The 16,469-nt window shown below is 34.8% G+C and overlaps 1 protein-coding gene across 4 annotated transcripts in view; it reads left to right on the forward strand.

Moving 5' to 3' along the window:
- Window positions 1–16,469, forward strand: part of LOC141397963 (probable cytochrome P450 313a4) — a 45,872-nt gene that overhangs the window by 11,910 nt on the left and 17,493 nt on the right. The window contains exons 1-6 of one of the 4 annotated variants that reach the window (XM_073974996.1): window positions 4,133–4,243; window positions 8,615–8,797; window positions 11,552–11,752; window positions 11,977–12,165; window positions 12,397–12,466; window positions 12,528–12,660. In XM_073974996.1, coding sequence (XP_073831097.1) covers window positions 11,557–11,752; window positions 11,977–12,165; window positions 12,397–12,466; window positions 12,528–12,660 — 588 coding nt within the window. In that variant the 5' untranslated portion in view covers window positions 4,133–4,243; window positions 8,615–8,797; window positions 11,552–11,556. Of the gene's footprint in view, window positions 1–4,132; window positions 4,244–8,614; window positions 8,798–11,551; window positions 11,827–11,976; window positions 12,166–12,396; window positions 12,467–12,527; window positions 12,661–16,469 lie in introns of those variants that run through there. The other 3 variants (XM_073974995.1, XM_073974999.1, XM_073974997.1) reach the window with 3 other exon arrangements.

Below are 16,469 nucleotides of genomic sequence, written 5' to 3' on the forward strand. Positions count from 1 at the left end.
TTTGATGGTAAATATTCGCGTTTTCATTGCCAGACCAGACAGATATCGTGCAGCCCTCGTATATGTTAGACAGTGCCTCCGTTATATTCGTTTTCGTAATTTGTCGGAATATGTCCCCGAGAAATGAAAAATATGATCATTTCACCCGCTAAATACTATCAGATCATTATCCAAAATTATTAGTGTCTTGCTGGACAAAATCTCTTATCTCGTGCAAAATGTTGTCAGTATTAAACTATAACTTCGACCCCTAGCGAGATTATGGTTACTAGGGTTACGACTTTTTTACAAACTCATATCCCTGTATCATAGCGTGATGAGTTTCTACATAAGATTACATAAAATCTTAATTATAAATGTTTTTATTTTAATGTTTTTATGTTTCAGAACTTTTGAAATTTTTTGAAGTCACTATAAGCAGATATTTAACTGAAAACAAGGTATAGGAGAACAAGACATAACCGATATGACATAACTGTCGGTTTCTCACTAGTTTATCGTCGTATTATTACATATATATCATTTTATATTATATATAACATTATTTCATATATCATACAAATTAAAAGTGGTTTGTGCGTGACCTTTTTCAATATTTATATGAAAGAAAAGTTATGTTAGTCATTAATAGGCAAAAGGTCATTTATTCGTGCAACAGCAAATAATTTTTTGAGACAAATTTTTTTCATATCATACGAGTAGTATTTTCTCAAAAACAAAAAATTATTTGAGGCATTAGTAGACAAAAGTTCATTCATACTCACTGCAGGAAATCAAAAAGTCATAACCCTAATGGTTACACTACACACAATCAAAACAATGGAGTCCCTGTAGGCTAGGCTGTAACTCTGTTATCTGATCTTGTATAACAACATAATTGGCATCAATAAAATGGTCAATACATCGTCTTCCAAATATTACGTGAGTTAATTATGCGAAGTACATATCGCTCATTTACTCAAAGAGTGGAATAATTCAAAAAATGCGTTTTCGGAGTTAGCAATTTCTATTTTTGCTACGACTTCTATTTTATCTTGTGTCAAATTTTCATGTTGATATCTGTAAAACTCAACCAGTTACAGCTCATTTACTAAAAGTTTGGCATAATTCAACAAAAATGTTCTTTGAGTTTATGAAGCACTAAAACACTTTAGTGTGCAAGCATGATCTTGCACAGAAATTTAGCAATGATATCTGGTCAGCTGTGTGCAAAATATGGTCCAAGTAGTTATTTTAGTTGTGTGTAATAATCTTTTTAAGTTGGGAAGTCAAATTTCAATCGCCAACTTAAAACGCGCTTTCTCGAAACTGTATTTTTTGAGATGTGTCACTATTTGAGTAAATGAGCGATATGTCTTCCAAGAAAAAAGATACAAGATATATTTTAAAAATTTTACCAATTTTTACACAAAAGATTTGGTCTATTTGACACTCAAAATATTATCTGATCACCATGTTACAGTGCAAGCTTCTTCTTCGTCATAACCTCAAACCTTTTTTAAAATATTGCGCTTATCGGACCATTATTGCAACCTACACAGTAGGTCCAAAATCGGATTAAAAAATATGTTTTTGGTCCAATTTACCAGATAAACATTTTACGATAATTACGAATAACAATAGGTGTCTATTCTGTTGGGAGACCAATCTCCATTCAAAATTTCGTGACAACTAAAAATTATCAATACAAGTGGGAATTATCCTAAGAGAAATTTAAGGTGTTACAATTGGTTGGAAAAAATTAATCCCATGAATTTAATAAATTACAAGTGTCATCAACCATATGGTACTCAAACTTAGTGTTGTTTCTAATTTAATTCTCTCCTTTAATGGGGAGAGTAGACTCAGGAGTGTAAGAGTATATACATTTCTTAAATGTGACCTACGCAGGATTACTTATAGTCAGAAAGGATATAGGAGGCGTGTTACCTCCTGCAATACACCTTATAAACTTCTTCACATCACAGAAAGGACTGAGAACACATGCGTATATCCTGTATTTATGTATTTAATTATTTAATTAATGTTAACCTATAGCAAGCAATTCCACGTTTTGTCCAGTCAAACAGGCCCTTGTATAAATCGATATGTGAGAGCTCGCATTGTCATGAGGCAGAACTAATCGTCTTCTCTTGTTCGTTTTTCGAATTCCTCAGGAGACTTGAGGCAAACAAATTGTAGTGTAACACTCAGAATTAACCGTCCTATATTTCTCAAGCCGTATAGTCGCCACACGGTCAGTTTTGCCGAAGAAACATGCAACCATTTGCTTCGAAGGTCTTCTTCCATGAACAACTTTCCTTAGAGTTGGCTCGCTTTCGAAGACCGAAACGTTCGTTTCCTGCTTTCTGCTAAGCATACGTTTGCTGCTAAGCATAGATGCAAGATTCGTCGTCTTGTGACGATCTTACAGATGTCGTTTGAAGCACCGCGATAGTTTTTATACACTATTTTTTTTTTTTTTTGCACAAATCCACAAGAGTCTTTTTTTGAGCGATTGCTGGATCCAGCGAGGAAAATCCATTTTTGCGGTCAGGTGTTCATGCAATATCAATGTTGGTGGAAGAAATGCCCAAGGATGCCTCTATTTCACGGTATATCACATGGCGATCTTGCATTATTCATTCACGCACGGCTTAATTTTTTCTGGCAGAACGGTCGATTTTCGGCGACCCCCACGACCTTCGCGACCACGACTGAATCAATTAGGCAGTTTTCATAGTGATATAGGATGGGCTTTAATGACATACACAGATTTAATTTGATCGATGCACTCTAGCCTTGATTATCCATGTCGAAGTTTGTGAAAAATTATAGGACGAAAATGTTCACAAGTAAATCCCATTTTTTGCAAAGTGATTTTTTTAAGGTCGAATGTCAAACTGTCCTGAGTACGCTTAGGCTAAAAACTGTCAAACTTTCCAAAAAAAAAGTCAAATGACGCCTGGCGACACTGCGTGTTGCCTAGGCCAGAAGGAAATTTGTGCCCCTCGTATACCGGCAAAGTAGCCTACAAATGAAAAAAAGAGCTACTGACGCTTCCCCTGATGCAAATTGCGATAATGTGTCTGCTAGACAACGTAGCTGTCGTTAAAGTTTTGTTTATATTAATTTTGGCGAAGGCACCCACAGCCTCCTGACGTATAATTGAATATGAATTTTTCCGGCCAGGAAACACAAAATCTTTAATGGTGTGAAAAAAATATTTTATGCCCGTTTAATATTGAAAATCCAAGATACAATACATTAGGTGTGTCTTTTTACGTGATAATTTGTAATAATTATTACGAAATGTTACTAAATGCTGTCTGTTTAAGCAGGGGAAGGCATTGTGACTCACAAGAGAGCCCATGTGCTCTAAGTGAGCGTAAATTTGTTATCGCTCACAGCCTGTGTAGATGCTAACACATTGTGAACAACAACAAATTTACGCTCGTTGAGAGCAGAAGAGAGACCCAAAAATTTTCTCTGCCTCACTCTGGTTTAAGTTAGAAACTCTCTATTGGTATTTTCACTACAAATCTCCAGGGAGGCTTTGTTCGCCTAGTTCGGATCGCAGAGAGGCCTCCCTTCCTTAAGTGTTCTCTACAAACCCTCTGAGAAACTATGTTCGCTTACGGCGGACCGTAGGGTGATATTTCCAATCATTGCCCTACAAATCTTCTCAGAGACTATGTTCGCTCAGCGCGGATCGTAGAGAGTACTCTCTTGGTAGTGGAATTTCTCTGCAATTTCTCCCTGGAACTGTATTCGCTCAGTTCGGATCGTAGTGAGAACTTTCCAATAAGCAGTGATTGCCTCAGCCTTGATTCACTTTCGGTTTTTATACACAAATGACTTATAAGTCATCTCTTCACCTGTACAGACGTATGTACATTTTTATAAGTCGGTTTCTCACCTAAACATCCTTGTTTATACACGCGAATTGTAACGCGTCTCACCCACACCAGGTAAAGTCATCAGCACTTTTCGCCTTAATAAATCACCCACACCAATATTATTATTTATACAAACTAAAAACTTTTGTGTTTTATTTCCTCTCCTTTTATTTATCGGTAACACTCGGGTTTGTATCACCATTGCTCATCTCCACAAACAACAATTATTCTCTGCGGCCTTTCTGAGCAACACCTAAACATTTGGTCCAGTCGAGCCGGATAAGTTCCTTTGGATTTTGTTGTTGTCCACTTAAACATTTCATCCAATCGAAACGGATCAGTGGACAACTTACACGGTGTTGTTTGTACTAATCGGAGTTTTTGTTCTCTTCTTCACCACACAAAAGTTTACCCAATCACCCCTCACCACCATCCTCATCAACAAAACCATCCAATCGCATCACCAACAACAAATATTTCATCAAAAAACATACCAGGTATGTAAATTCAGTGTTTTCCATAAGTGAGCAAATCGCGAGTGTTAAATTTTTTATCTCTATTTTCGCATAAAAAAATATTTCGGTTACTGATCGACTTTAATTCACCCTATCGGTCGGTGATTACAAACAAATACGGTTAAATTCTTTATACAGTCCACACAATAAATCTTTTAATAGTTATTCTCACCAAAATACGGTTGTGTTCCCTTTAAAGTACATGCAAATTGCGTTTATTTTTTACATCCAATACATCTAAAATACGGCATACTGTGTTTCTTTATTATTCACCAATAAGTGTAGTGATCGCCAATACGTATTGTTGTTTTATTTATTTCGGTTTTCTTCTCACTATCCCTACATCCATAATTATTCCAAAGGGAGAGCCCTTTAGTGAGAATTGCAACAACAAACGTGTTACAAATTACCCGCATTTTTGCATTTCTTTTAGCGTCACCTAATAAAACGAAAAAACCTACCAACAACAATTCAATACGTTGTGGTCTCTCTACCTGTTTACCTACTAGTACATACCAGCAAACGTCTACTGCGACGCTAGTTGTGTTTTATTTCGTTTTGTTGTACACATTCGTTATTACTACGGTTACAGTGGGTCGCAGGTGAAAAAATTATTTTTTATATAAATTATTTTTTAATATTTTTTCGGAAAAATAAATATTTGCATATTTTCGAAAAATAATCGGTATTCGGTATAAACGGTTTTTTGGACATCGTACACCCTACAATCGGCATTATATATTTATATTTTTAGTAAATATAACATATATATTTATTCAAATATTCAATATAAATTTATATTTTTGTACTAAAATCACCTTTTTTATTAACATATTTGAATTTTCGGTTGCGTTTTTTTGCTTTTTTGGTTGTTCTAAAGTAGTGCACCCTACATTCGGTCCCTTTGGAATTTAAAATTTTCATTTTTTACAAGGAAAATTCCCAAATTATTCGGTTTTCGATATTTTGGCAATTTATGTTTTCCCATTTCACAAAAATTAATCGATTTTGGACATTCAGTCATTGATTCACCCTACACCTCGCTGCTAAAACAATAAATTCAATTGATTTTTTGCAGCTTTTTGGAAATTTGTTGTTTTTTTTTTGCAATTTTTGAACGGGAATTTGTTTAATTTTTCGGACATTTGGTTTATTTGTGTTTCCTTTTCCGCAAAATAAATCAGTTTTAACATTTTAGCTATTGGTTCACCCTACACCTCGTGCAAAAATAATAAACTCCATTGCATTTTTGCAACTTTTTGTTCATTTTTGTGAATTATTCATACTAATTCGTGGAAATTTGTCTGACAAATTCTCTACAAAGAAATTCTGTACAATGCCGGTCACACCTTTAGATCTCTTTATCAGGGCATCGGATGCTTTGATCAAATTCGATTCCCATTTCAACCAAATGCGGGATAATCTGTTAGATCAGTACGACTTAGAGTTTCGTGGCACAGAATTGGACAAGCTGTGGTCAAAGGTTCAATTAACATTCGATCGTTGCCTCGATTATTTAATGTCGGCGGTAGATTCGAAAAAGGATGACATAGATTCGTTAGATAGTAAATACGAAGTGTGTCATCAGACTTACATTACTTGTAGGTCAACTATGAATCGCAAATTGGGCAAAATTCTTCAATCCTCCAAATCTTCACCTCACACCTCAATAAATAGTTCGGACTTCTCGTCAGAAGAATTTCAGGGCGACCATGCAAATAACTTGAGCACTTCGACACAGGCGTCGCGGGAAATCGGTATTCAGGTGGATCCTCCTTCCATTCAAAACAGTTTTCATACTCGTGACTCAATCTTTTCCTCACCAAATCCGGATAGTGTACATAACCTTGTACTTCCTCCATGCGACATAGAAACCTTTCATGGTGATTTCTTATCGTGGCCGACATTCCGAGACCTTTTCACCGCGATATATGTAAATAATTCCGGTCTTAGTGACATTGAGAGACCCTGTCATTTAGTTAGAAAGACAGACGGCGAAGCTAAAGAAATTGTATCTAAGTTCCCACTAACTCACCGTAGCTTCGTCTTAGCATGGACAGCTCTCAAAAATCGGTTTGACAATAAACGGGTTATTGTCAATAGTCACTTGAAGCTTCTTTTTGATCTTCCATATATTGATCGTGAGACTAGTTCAGGGTTAAAAACACTTCAGCGGGGTATCAACAGTTGTTTGTCCGCAATGGCAGTGTACGATATCATCACAGCATATTGGGATCCAATCTTAGTCTTCATGTGTATTCAGCGTTTACCGCGAATAACTGTCACTCTATGGGAACAGAGTGTTAAAGACAAATCGGCATTGTCTTCTTGGGAAGACTTGGATTCATTTATTTCTGAAAGAATTCAGACTCTTGACTGTTTGCGGGATATCAAAGGCCCTGAACCCAATAAAAAGTATACTTCGAAAGAATTTAAATCAACAATCACCAACAATTCGGTTTATAAAAAATTCAAATCACCAGCCACGATAACTTGTCTTCTATGTCCTACGGAAATTCATTCTTTGCGATCTTGTCCAAAGTTTAAACAATTGCCTTTTGACCAAAAATCTTCTACGGTGAAGAAACAAGGCAGTTGTTGGAATTGTCTTTCACGGGGTCATACAATTAAAACTTGTTCTAGCGCCCATAATTGCAATATATGTCGTGGAAGACATCACACCCTCCTCCACCGTTCTACTAAATCACCTCCCTCAACTCCTTCTTCATCAAATTCTACACCTTCCTCTTCCCGTCATTCTATAGTTCACCACAAAGACAACCTAGCTTCCACCTCCACTGGTGCCAATCCAACTATAGCAAATCAACAAGTGTTCCATACATTACAGAATCGTAATGTTCTTCTGGGAACTGCTATAGTGAATCTAATTCATAACGGTAAAGAGTATCCAGTTAGAGCTCTGATTGATCCAGCATCTGAGGGTTCTTTCATTTCTGAAACCATCAAAAACCGGTTACATTTGCCCACTCGCTCTTCTCTAGCTCGTATTTCCGGCGTAAACGGAACGGTATCAGCTAATACTCAGAAGAGTTGTTCTCTGAAAATCGGTTCAAGAATCAATTCTTCGTTGGTACTTCAAACAGAAGCATTTATTCTCCCTCGGATATCGGATGATCTTCCATCTTTCTCAATAGATCCCGATATAACACATCGTTTACAAAACATTCGGTTAGCTGATCCATACTTTTTTGATAGTAGACCTGTAGATCTATTGATCGGAGCTGACCTATATCCGAAAATATTAAAAGACGGAACTCACCAAAATATACTCGGTTCTCTTCTTGCACAGAATACTGTATTTGGTTGGATCCTAACTGGTCCAATGTCCTCTTCTCCCGGTAATTCGAACGAATAATGTTCAAAAAGACTGCACCAACAGACAATTAAAAGCCAAAATTCTAAAATATTTCCACCAGGATGTATTTCCTATCGGTTTTCACCACTTAAAATGATATAACACTCCTCTTATAAGACTTGAAATCGATTATGAGAACAGCCGTTCAAAAATTAATATCACCTTTTATCGGATGAAAGAATTTTTTTGAAATCATCATCGGGATGATGCTCATGTCATTAATTTATTTTTACCTTCTCCATTTGTATTAATTACGCAACTGCTATAGCTTGATACATTACAGTACGGAATTTTAAATAAAAAAATCGCCAAAGCTCACCTAACTGAATTTACATACTTGGATTCCTAGTTGTAAGTTACTTTAAGTTCACCCATTTTATGTTGAAACACCCCTATGTGTTTCAAGGCTGGCGGCTAATGTTTAAGTTAGAAACTCTCTATTGGTATTTTCACTACAAATCTCCAGGGAGGCTTTGTTCGCCTAGTTCGGATCGCAGAGAGGCCTCCCTTCCTTAAGTGTTCTCTACAAACCCTCTGAGAAACTATGTTCGCTTACGGCGGACCGTAGGGTGATATTTCCAATCATTGCCCTACAAATCTTCTCAGAGACTATGTTCGTTAGCGCGGATCGTAGAGAGTACTCTCTTGGTAGTGGAATTTCTCTGCAATTTCTCCCTGGAACTGTATTCGCTCAGTTCGGATCGTAGTGAGAACTTTCCAATAAGCAGTGATTGCCTCAGCCTTGATTCACTTTCGGTTTTTATACCAGCCAAGATCACCCATATACGTTAACGTGACTGCAACAACAACACAAGTTATTTTTATTCTCATCTGCCGTGGTTTAGCAAAGGAAAGATTTTCTCAGAGAGACTAATGCACAAATATTTTGAGCACCAACGTTTTATACACAAATGACTTATAAGTCATCTCTTCACCTGTACAGACGTATGTACATTTTTATAAGTCGGTTTCTCACCTAAACATCCTTGTTTATACACGCGAATTGTAACGCGTCTCACCCACACCAGGTAAAGTCATCAGCACTTTTCGCCTTAATAAATCACCCACACCAATATTATTATTTATACAAACTAAAAACTTTTGTGTTTTATTTCCTCTCCTTTTATTTATCGGTAACACTCGGGTTTGTATCATCATTGCTCATCTCCACAAACAACAATTATTCTCTGCGGCCTTTCTGAGCAACACCTAAACACTGTCTTTTTACACAAAAGTTCAGTAAAAGAGAGCGAAGTGAGAGAACAATTTTGACAATTGTTTGCTGAGAAATTGCTAAAAGTTGCTAAAAGATTTTTTCCCAGCAACATTTAGCAAGTTCGATCAGCTGTTTTTAAATCATCTGCTAATGGTCAGCTGCTCAATGTTTATCTTATTTTTGTGGAAAAATACTATAAATATTACGATTCAGCTACATTTATTGATTATTTTATTAATATATTAATAACTTTTTATTTATTTTGCTTGAAATTGAAGAACTTTTTCATTGCTTTGGAGTTAGTTTTTCTTTCATGCATTGGCGCCAATGTTTTTGTTTTGGTTATCAACTGTTATCTTACTAAAGTTTACTAAATGCTGTCTTTTTACTTTTTTCTCTATTTTCGTATCAAAGAGTAAAATCTCTTTTACTCTCTGGAAAGAAGTTACTGAATAATTATTACTGAAAAAGTAAAAAGACACAACTATTATTTCTTTAGTTGTGTCTTTTTACTTCTTCACTAATAATTATTCAGTAACTTGTTTTCAGAGAGTAAGAGAGATTTTACGCTTTGATACGAAAATAGAGAAAAAAGTAAGAAGACAGCATTTAGTAAACTTTAGCAAGATAAAGTGCAATGGTACGCACGCCCGCCTTGCACGCAGAAGGTCGGGGGGTTCGATTCCCCGGCCAAGCAACATCAAACATTTTTCAACGGTGGCAAAATACCCCTCAGTAATGTTGGCGACATTTCCTGAGTATTTCAGCCTTGAAAAACTTCCCCATAAGTGGTGTCTTAAGGCACGCCGTTCGGACTCGGCGATAAACAGTAGGTCCCATATCATTGAGCAAAATATGAATCGGTGCACTCATTGATATGAGAGAAGTCTCCCTTGTCCCGTATGGGATGTTGTGGAACAATGTTTTTTTTTAGCAAGATAACAGTTGATGACCAAAACAAAAACATTGGCGCCAATGCATGAAAGAAAAACTAACTCCAAAGCAATGAAAAAGTTCTTAAATTTTAAGTAAAATAAATAAAAAATAATTAATATATTAATAAAATAATCAATAAATATAGCTGAATTGTAATATTTATAGTATTTTTCCACAAAAATAAGATAAACATTGAGCAGCTGACCATTAGCAGATGATTAAAAAACAGCGGATCGAACTTGCTAAATGTTGCTGAGAAAAATTCTTTCAGTAACTTTTATTAATTACTCAGCAAACAACTGTCAAAATTGTTCTCTCACTTCGCTCTCTTTTACTGAACTTTTGTGTAAAAAGACAGCATTTAGTAACATTTCGTAATAATTATTACAAATTATCACGTAAAAAGACACACCTTTTGTTGTGTATATTTAGTGCTATTTTCTTATGTACACATTTGCATCTCGTATGACCCTTTCCAGCAAGACGCTAAATAGGTCACACGATAAACTGTCACCTTGTCCCAAACCTTGTTTGGTATTTAAAATCTCGGAGGGGTTCCACATTATCGTATTAATTTTGCAGGTATATCAAACTCTGACATGGCTTGGAACACTTTTGAGCTTATTGGGCTGTTTATGCTGCTTTATAGTCGACAAAAAGGTGGCATGTGTCGATCTGTTTTTTCATGGGTCTTGTCTAGGATTTGGAGCAGAGTGATGATTTGATCTACTGTAGATTTCCCAGGTTTAAATCCGCATTGGTATGAACTGATTATTCCATTGGACATAGATTTTAGCCGTTCACACAATATCCCTGAAGGGGATGACACATGCAGTCTTGTATCCTTTCTTGTGAACGGGACATAACAGACTGAGGTTCCATTCGGTGGGTATGCATTCTTCCAGCCAAACTTTGCTAATCGACTAATGCATACTCCTTATCACTATGTTGCCACGGGTCATGAATAGTTCGACAGGCAGACCATCAGATCCTGCTGCCTTATTGTTATTCAGCCGATGTTGATTGGTAGTTTTATCGTCACCAATATTGGATATCAATGGAATTTTAAAATGTTTTTGTCAGATACTTAGTACACTATCTGTATTAGTTACCTGGCTCCCTTCATCATCTTTGCCGAAGATTGTGTCTTTTACACTTAGGTAAAATGTTCGGACTTTGTTTTGACTCCTGAATATCTTGAGTTTATAACGCTCACGTTCTTTCTGCTCTATCTTCTTCCTTACCAGAATACGCTTCTCCTGATATTTTTCCTTGACGCTTCGAGTTGCTAGTGACTGCAGGGTTGCTCGATATGCCACAGACTTCTCATCAGTAGCTTTAACACACTCCTAATCGTACTGTGGATGTTTAATGCGGTGGTTTGGTTGGGGTAAAATTAACCACGACTTTAGTGGCAAAATATACATATTGTGTTGTTGTTGTTGAAAATTCTAAAGTACATATTCCGACAAAGTAGCTTATATATGGACAAATAAATCTTAACCTCCCCCTTGATATATATTAAATAATGTATATTAAAATAATTTTAGTGGCGTATGGTATCAAATAATCGTCCCCTCGCTACAATAGTCTGTTCATATTTGTTTTTTAACAGTACATTTTTTTACAGCTTTAATGAAAACTTACATAAATGACTGTCAAAAACTCGGTCACAACTTTGTTAGCTATGTTGGCCCATATTCCCACTTCGTTACCAGTGACCCGGAAAGCATAAAAGATATTCTAACATCAAAAACTACAAGACATAAGTCAAAATTAGCATATAAAGGCTTGCGTCATGCTTTGGGACAAGGAATTGTGACAATGCCAGGTATGAACGTGTAATCAATCGTATTACAATGATGTAACTAGCGAAGCCGCAATGTCACGAAAAAAAATAAAGAGGTAAAACAAATTTACTTGCAAGATCAAACCGAAACATTATTGCTTCGTAATTAGTCAACAATTTTCATTAAATTTTGTTTTGTTACGTTTTGGCAGGTTTCAATTATACCATATTTAAGATGTGTAATTAATAAATATTGTTGTTTATAGATAAAGAATGGCAATCGCATAGAAAACTAATGGATGTTGCATTTAAAATTTCCAAAATTGTTGAATTTTTGCCAATATTTCATAAAAAGATGCCGCGTTTATTTGAGGAACTTGATAAATGTCATGTTATGGAAAATTCATATGATGTTCTCGTACATTGTCGCGAATTTACAATGAGTATTACAGGCGGTGAGTTATATTAAAGTTTGTCTAAATCTGGTTACACATTGTCAGTTTTGAATGACAGCCTTGCTCAAATAAATGGTTGCTTGATAGTGTGTCGTTTATTTTTCTTATTCATCATACAACCACTAAATATTTTGTGGTTGTTGGGCGGCTATAGATAATTGCGAAAAATCAACAGTCAAAACTGACAATGTGTGCTGCACTTTAGAAATATTTTAATGTTTAATATTGCAGAAACAATGCTGGGTCGAGATTCCGATAAAACTACCGTGAATGTGAAACACTATGCCCAGTTAATAACGAGGTAAGAGGAAAAAATCGTTTCGTTTAGTTATTGAAATAATTTTTATGTTTTGTTTAAGTAGCATCTTGGAATACGTTTCGGAAATAATGTTTAAAACAACTTATCAATTCAAATATTTTGTCAAATTAGCCGATATAACATTATTTAGAAAACAACGAAAAATTTTGCATTTTCTTGATAGTATAATTAATGAGGTAAGTTCGTGTTAGTAGTTAAAAAATGCAATTTTAATGTCAAGTCTATAAATAATTGTTTTATGCTTAAAATTGTAATCACTTTTTTATACTATTTATATTCTACACCACTGTGTGTGGAGGGTGGAGGTTTTTGCTTTAAAGTCTATGACACATCAAAATGATGGTCGCAGAACTATATTACACCAAAACAAGTAAGAGAGAGTTGTAGTCGGACATTTTTATTTGACTATTGTCGACAATTTAATTGGTACTGCTGATTTAAAGCTCAGATGGTCTAGTTTCTCTATCACGTTGTCCCCTTGGAATATGTCCGAAAGTAGCAGCCAAGGCACATTTGTATAAGGTAGAAGTGACAGTCAGCTGTATTTTTACTTTCTTTGTAAATTTGGTTTTCAAAATGTAATAAAATTTGAAAATTCGAAATTTGTTACCATAAAATACTTCGTTTCATCCTAAACGTGCAATAAAAGCGACCTACGGCAGTTCTGAATCCTTAATTTTTACATTTTGATTCAAATTTGTTCTATTTTGGAGGATTTTCAAAATGTATTTATGTTTTTCCTGAGAAAATGTTTAGAACGACCCTATTATTGAAGACTAGCAAAATGCCCGCTACTTCGTATGCGGAATGAATATAAAAAACAAATAAACAATATTTAATATGAAAATGGCGAACACTGAAAATTATGTTGCACTAATAATATTTTTAATCAATATTACATGTTATTTAAGAACATTTCGTACTATTTTTCAAAAAAAAAAAAAAAAAAAATCAGCAGTTAGGGGCTTTTTGTCATCTGAATTTTAGTATTTTTAGTACATTTTGTAGCCTAATAATAGGTATTTCCGATACCATTTCAGCCATCAGCGACCCGTATACCAAATTTTAGAATTTTTAATTATTTCAAAAAACGCCTTATATTATCGTTCATGCAATAACAAAATGGAACGAAATTTAATACTTTTCATACACCTGGGTATAATCTTAAAAAATTACCTTCTCATATCAACCATTTATAACAACCGCGAATCTCATTTTTAGCTCTATCAGTTTTTCCAAACCCAATAATAGTAATTTACATATAAATACACAAGTATGAATTTCCAATTTCATATACTTTCAAAAATTCCTGCTACCTTTACACAACAAATTATATCGTAAATTTATGGTACGTATTTCTTAAAACACGGCCATGTACCAACGTTACACACCAATACTCACCCTAACTCCCAAAAATACAATGTCCAGCTCTGTCCCTACACCCAACAACAAATTGACTACCATTTAATACTTTTCGTATACCTTTGTTAGGTATTTCGACAACTACGTATCTTAACTCTACACTCACATTAATACAAAATAATAACATTAATCTTAATTCCAAATTTCAGGTTTCCAGCTGTATCCGTTCGCTCAATACCAAATGGCACCAAACATAGTACCATTTAGTACTCTTTGTACCCATAAGTACGATTTTCCAAAACTATCTGAATTCTACGCTATGACAGTAATCTTAATTTCCAATTTCAGAATTGCAGCTCTATTCGTTCACCCAAATCAAATTTTATCAAATTTAGTACTCTTCGTGGCTCTAAGTACGAATTTCTAAACTTCCTCATTCCTACAGGCCAACAGTAATCATAATTTCCAATTTTAGGATTCCAGCGCTATCCGTTCACCCAAATCCAAATTGTACGAAATTTTGTACCATTTCCATAAGTACGAATTTCTAAAACATCCTCAATCCTACACTCCAACAGTAATCTTAATTACTAATTCCAAGATTGCAGCTCTATTCGTTCACCCAAATCCAAATTGTACCAAATTTAGTACAATTCATTACTTTTCATGCCCATAAGTACAAATTTTCAAAACTTCCTAAATCCTATAGTTCAACAGTAATTTTAGTTCCAACGTCCAGGATTTCAGCTCTATCCGTTCGCTGAAATCCAAATTGTACCAAATTTAGTACGCTTTGTTTCCTTTAGTACAAATTTCCAAAACATCCTCAATCATACACTCCCACTGTAATCCTAATTCCAAATTTCAGGATTCGAGCTCTATTTGTACCATTTAGTACTTTTCGTTGCAATAAGTACAAATTTTCTAAAACTACCTCAATCCTCCACCCCAATAGCAAACTTAATTCCAAATTTCTGGATTTCAGCTCTATCCGTTCAACCAAATACAAATTGTATAAAATTTAGTACTTTCCGTACGCGTAAGTACGAATTGGCAAAACAACCTCAAACATGCAGTCCAACAGTAATTTTAATTCCAAATTTCAGGATTCCAGCTCCGTTCGCTTAAGTTCAAATTGTACCAAATTTAGTACCATTTAGTACTTTTCGTGTCCATAAGTGTAAACTACCTCAATCCTACACCACAATAACAATCTTTATTCAAAATTTCAGGTTTCCAGCTCTATGCGTTCACCAAACCCGAATTGTACCAAATTTAGTACTATATAGTACTTTCCGTACCCATAAGTACGAATTTCCACAACTACCTCAATCCTACACCCCAATAGCAATCTTAATTCCAAATGTCAGTATTCTCCTTCTATCCGTTCACCCAGATCCAACTTGTACTAAATTTAGTACGATTTAGTACTTTTCGTATACATAAGTACGAATTTCTAAAACCTTTTCCTCATATCAATAACACCTTCCAACCTTGATTTCCATACCAAATAACAAGATTCTTGCTATACCCGTTAAAAATACACAATTGATACAAAATTTAGTAACTTTTAGTATTTTTCGTACACTTGTAGTTCGAATTTCCAAAAACACTTTGGTACATCTTTCTAACTCTCAATTAATGACCCTCATTCCAAATTTCAGAATTCTAGCTCTTCCCGTTTGCCTAATACAAAGGGTACCAAATTTAGTACCTTTTAGTACTTTTCGTTCCCTCCCATTCGAATTTCCAAAAACCCAGCATTATCTCACCCGTACACGCCAACAGCAACCCACACTCAAAATTTCAAGCTTCTAGCTTCAGCCGTTTCGTCTGTGCAATGATCTGTCAGTCACTCAATCACTCACTCACTTATCACTAAGCTCTTTTATATAATAAGATTTTCTTTGACATTAAATTTTCAATAACAACAATGTTGTTTTTGTTAATTTGTAATTCATGTATATACCTCATATAAATATACCTTGCAGCGATATTTGCATAAAGCATAGTACACACTGACCAATAAAACTGACAATCATCGAGGTCTATTTCGTTAATATCGAAGTCTAGTTGAATAATTACATACTTTCCTAATGTGTAAATAATACTTCAAATATTGTATGTCGAACATTTTCGCCTAAGCAAAAGTTTTCATTTGCCAGATAATTGTCGTAAAAATACGTTAACTGTCAGTCTAGAATGATGGTGTGTACCCCTCTTAAGAATAAAACGTTGAATTTTTCTCCACATTAGTTTTGTACCCAATTCTACCACTGAAAATTATCTGACCATGACCAAAATCAATGAATTAAAATAATTTTAGTTACGTAGGGTATCGACAATAGTCTATTCTTATTTGTTTTTAACAGTACATATTTTTTGCAACTTTAATCAAAACTTACACAGATGACTGTCAAAAACTCGGTCACAATTTTGTTACCTATGTTGTCCCATAATCCCACTTCTTTAACAGTGACCCGGAAAGTATAAAAGATATTCTTACATCAAGACATAAGGCAAAATTATCATATAAGGGGTTGTGTTTTAACAACATAAAATAATTCAATTAAAATTTATACTATAACAAAGATAGAACAAATTAAATTCATGGATGAATATT

Source organism: Musca autumnalis, unplaced genomic scaffold (assembly GCF_047663935.1).
Source record: "Musca autumnalis isolate F117 unplaced genomic scaffold, ASM4766393v1 scaffold_3, whole genome shotgun sequence".
NCBI classification, from domain to species: domain Eukaryota; kingdom Metazoa; phylum Arthropoda; class Insecta; order Diptera; family Muscidae; genus Musca; species Musca autumnalis.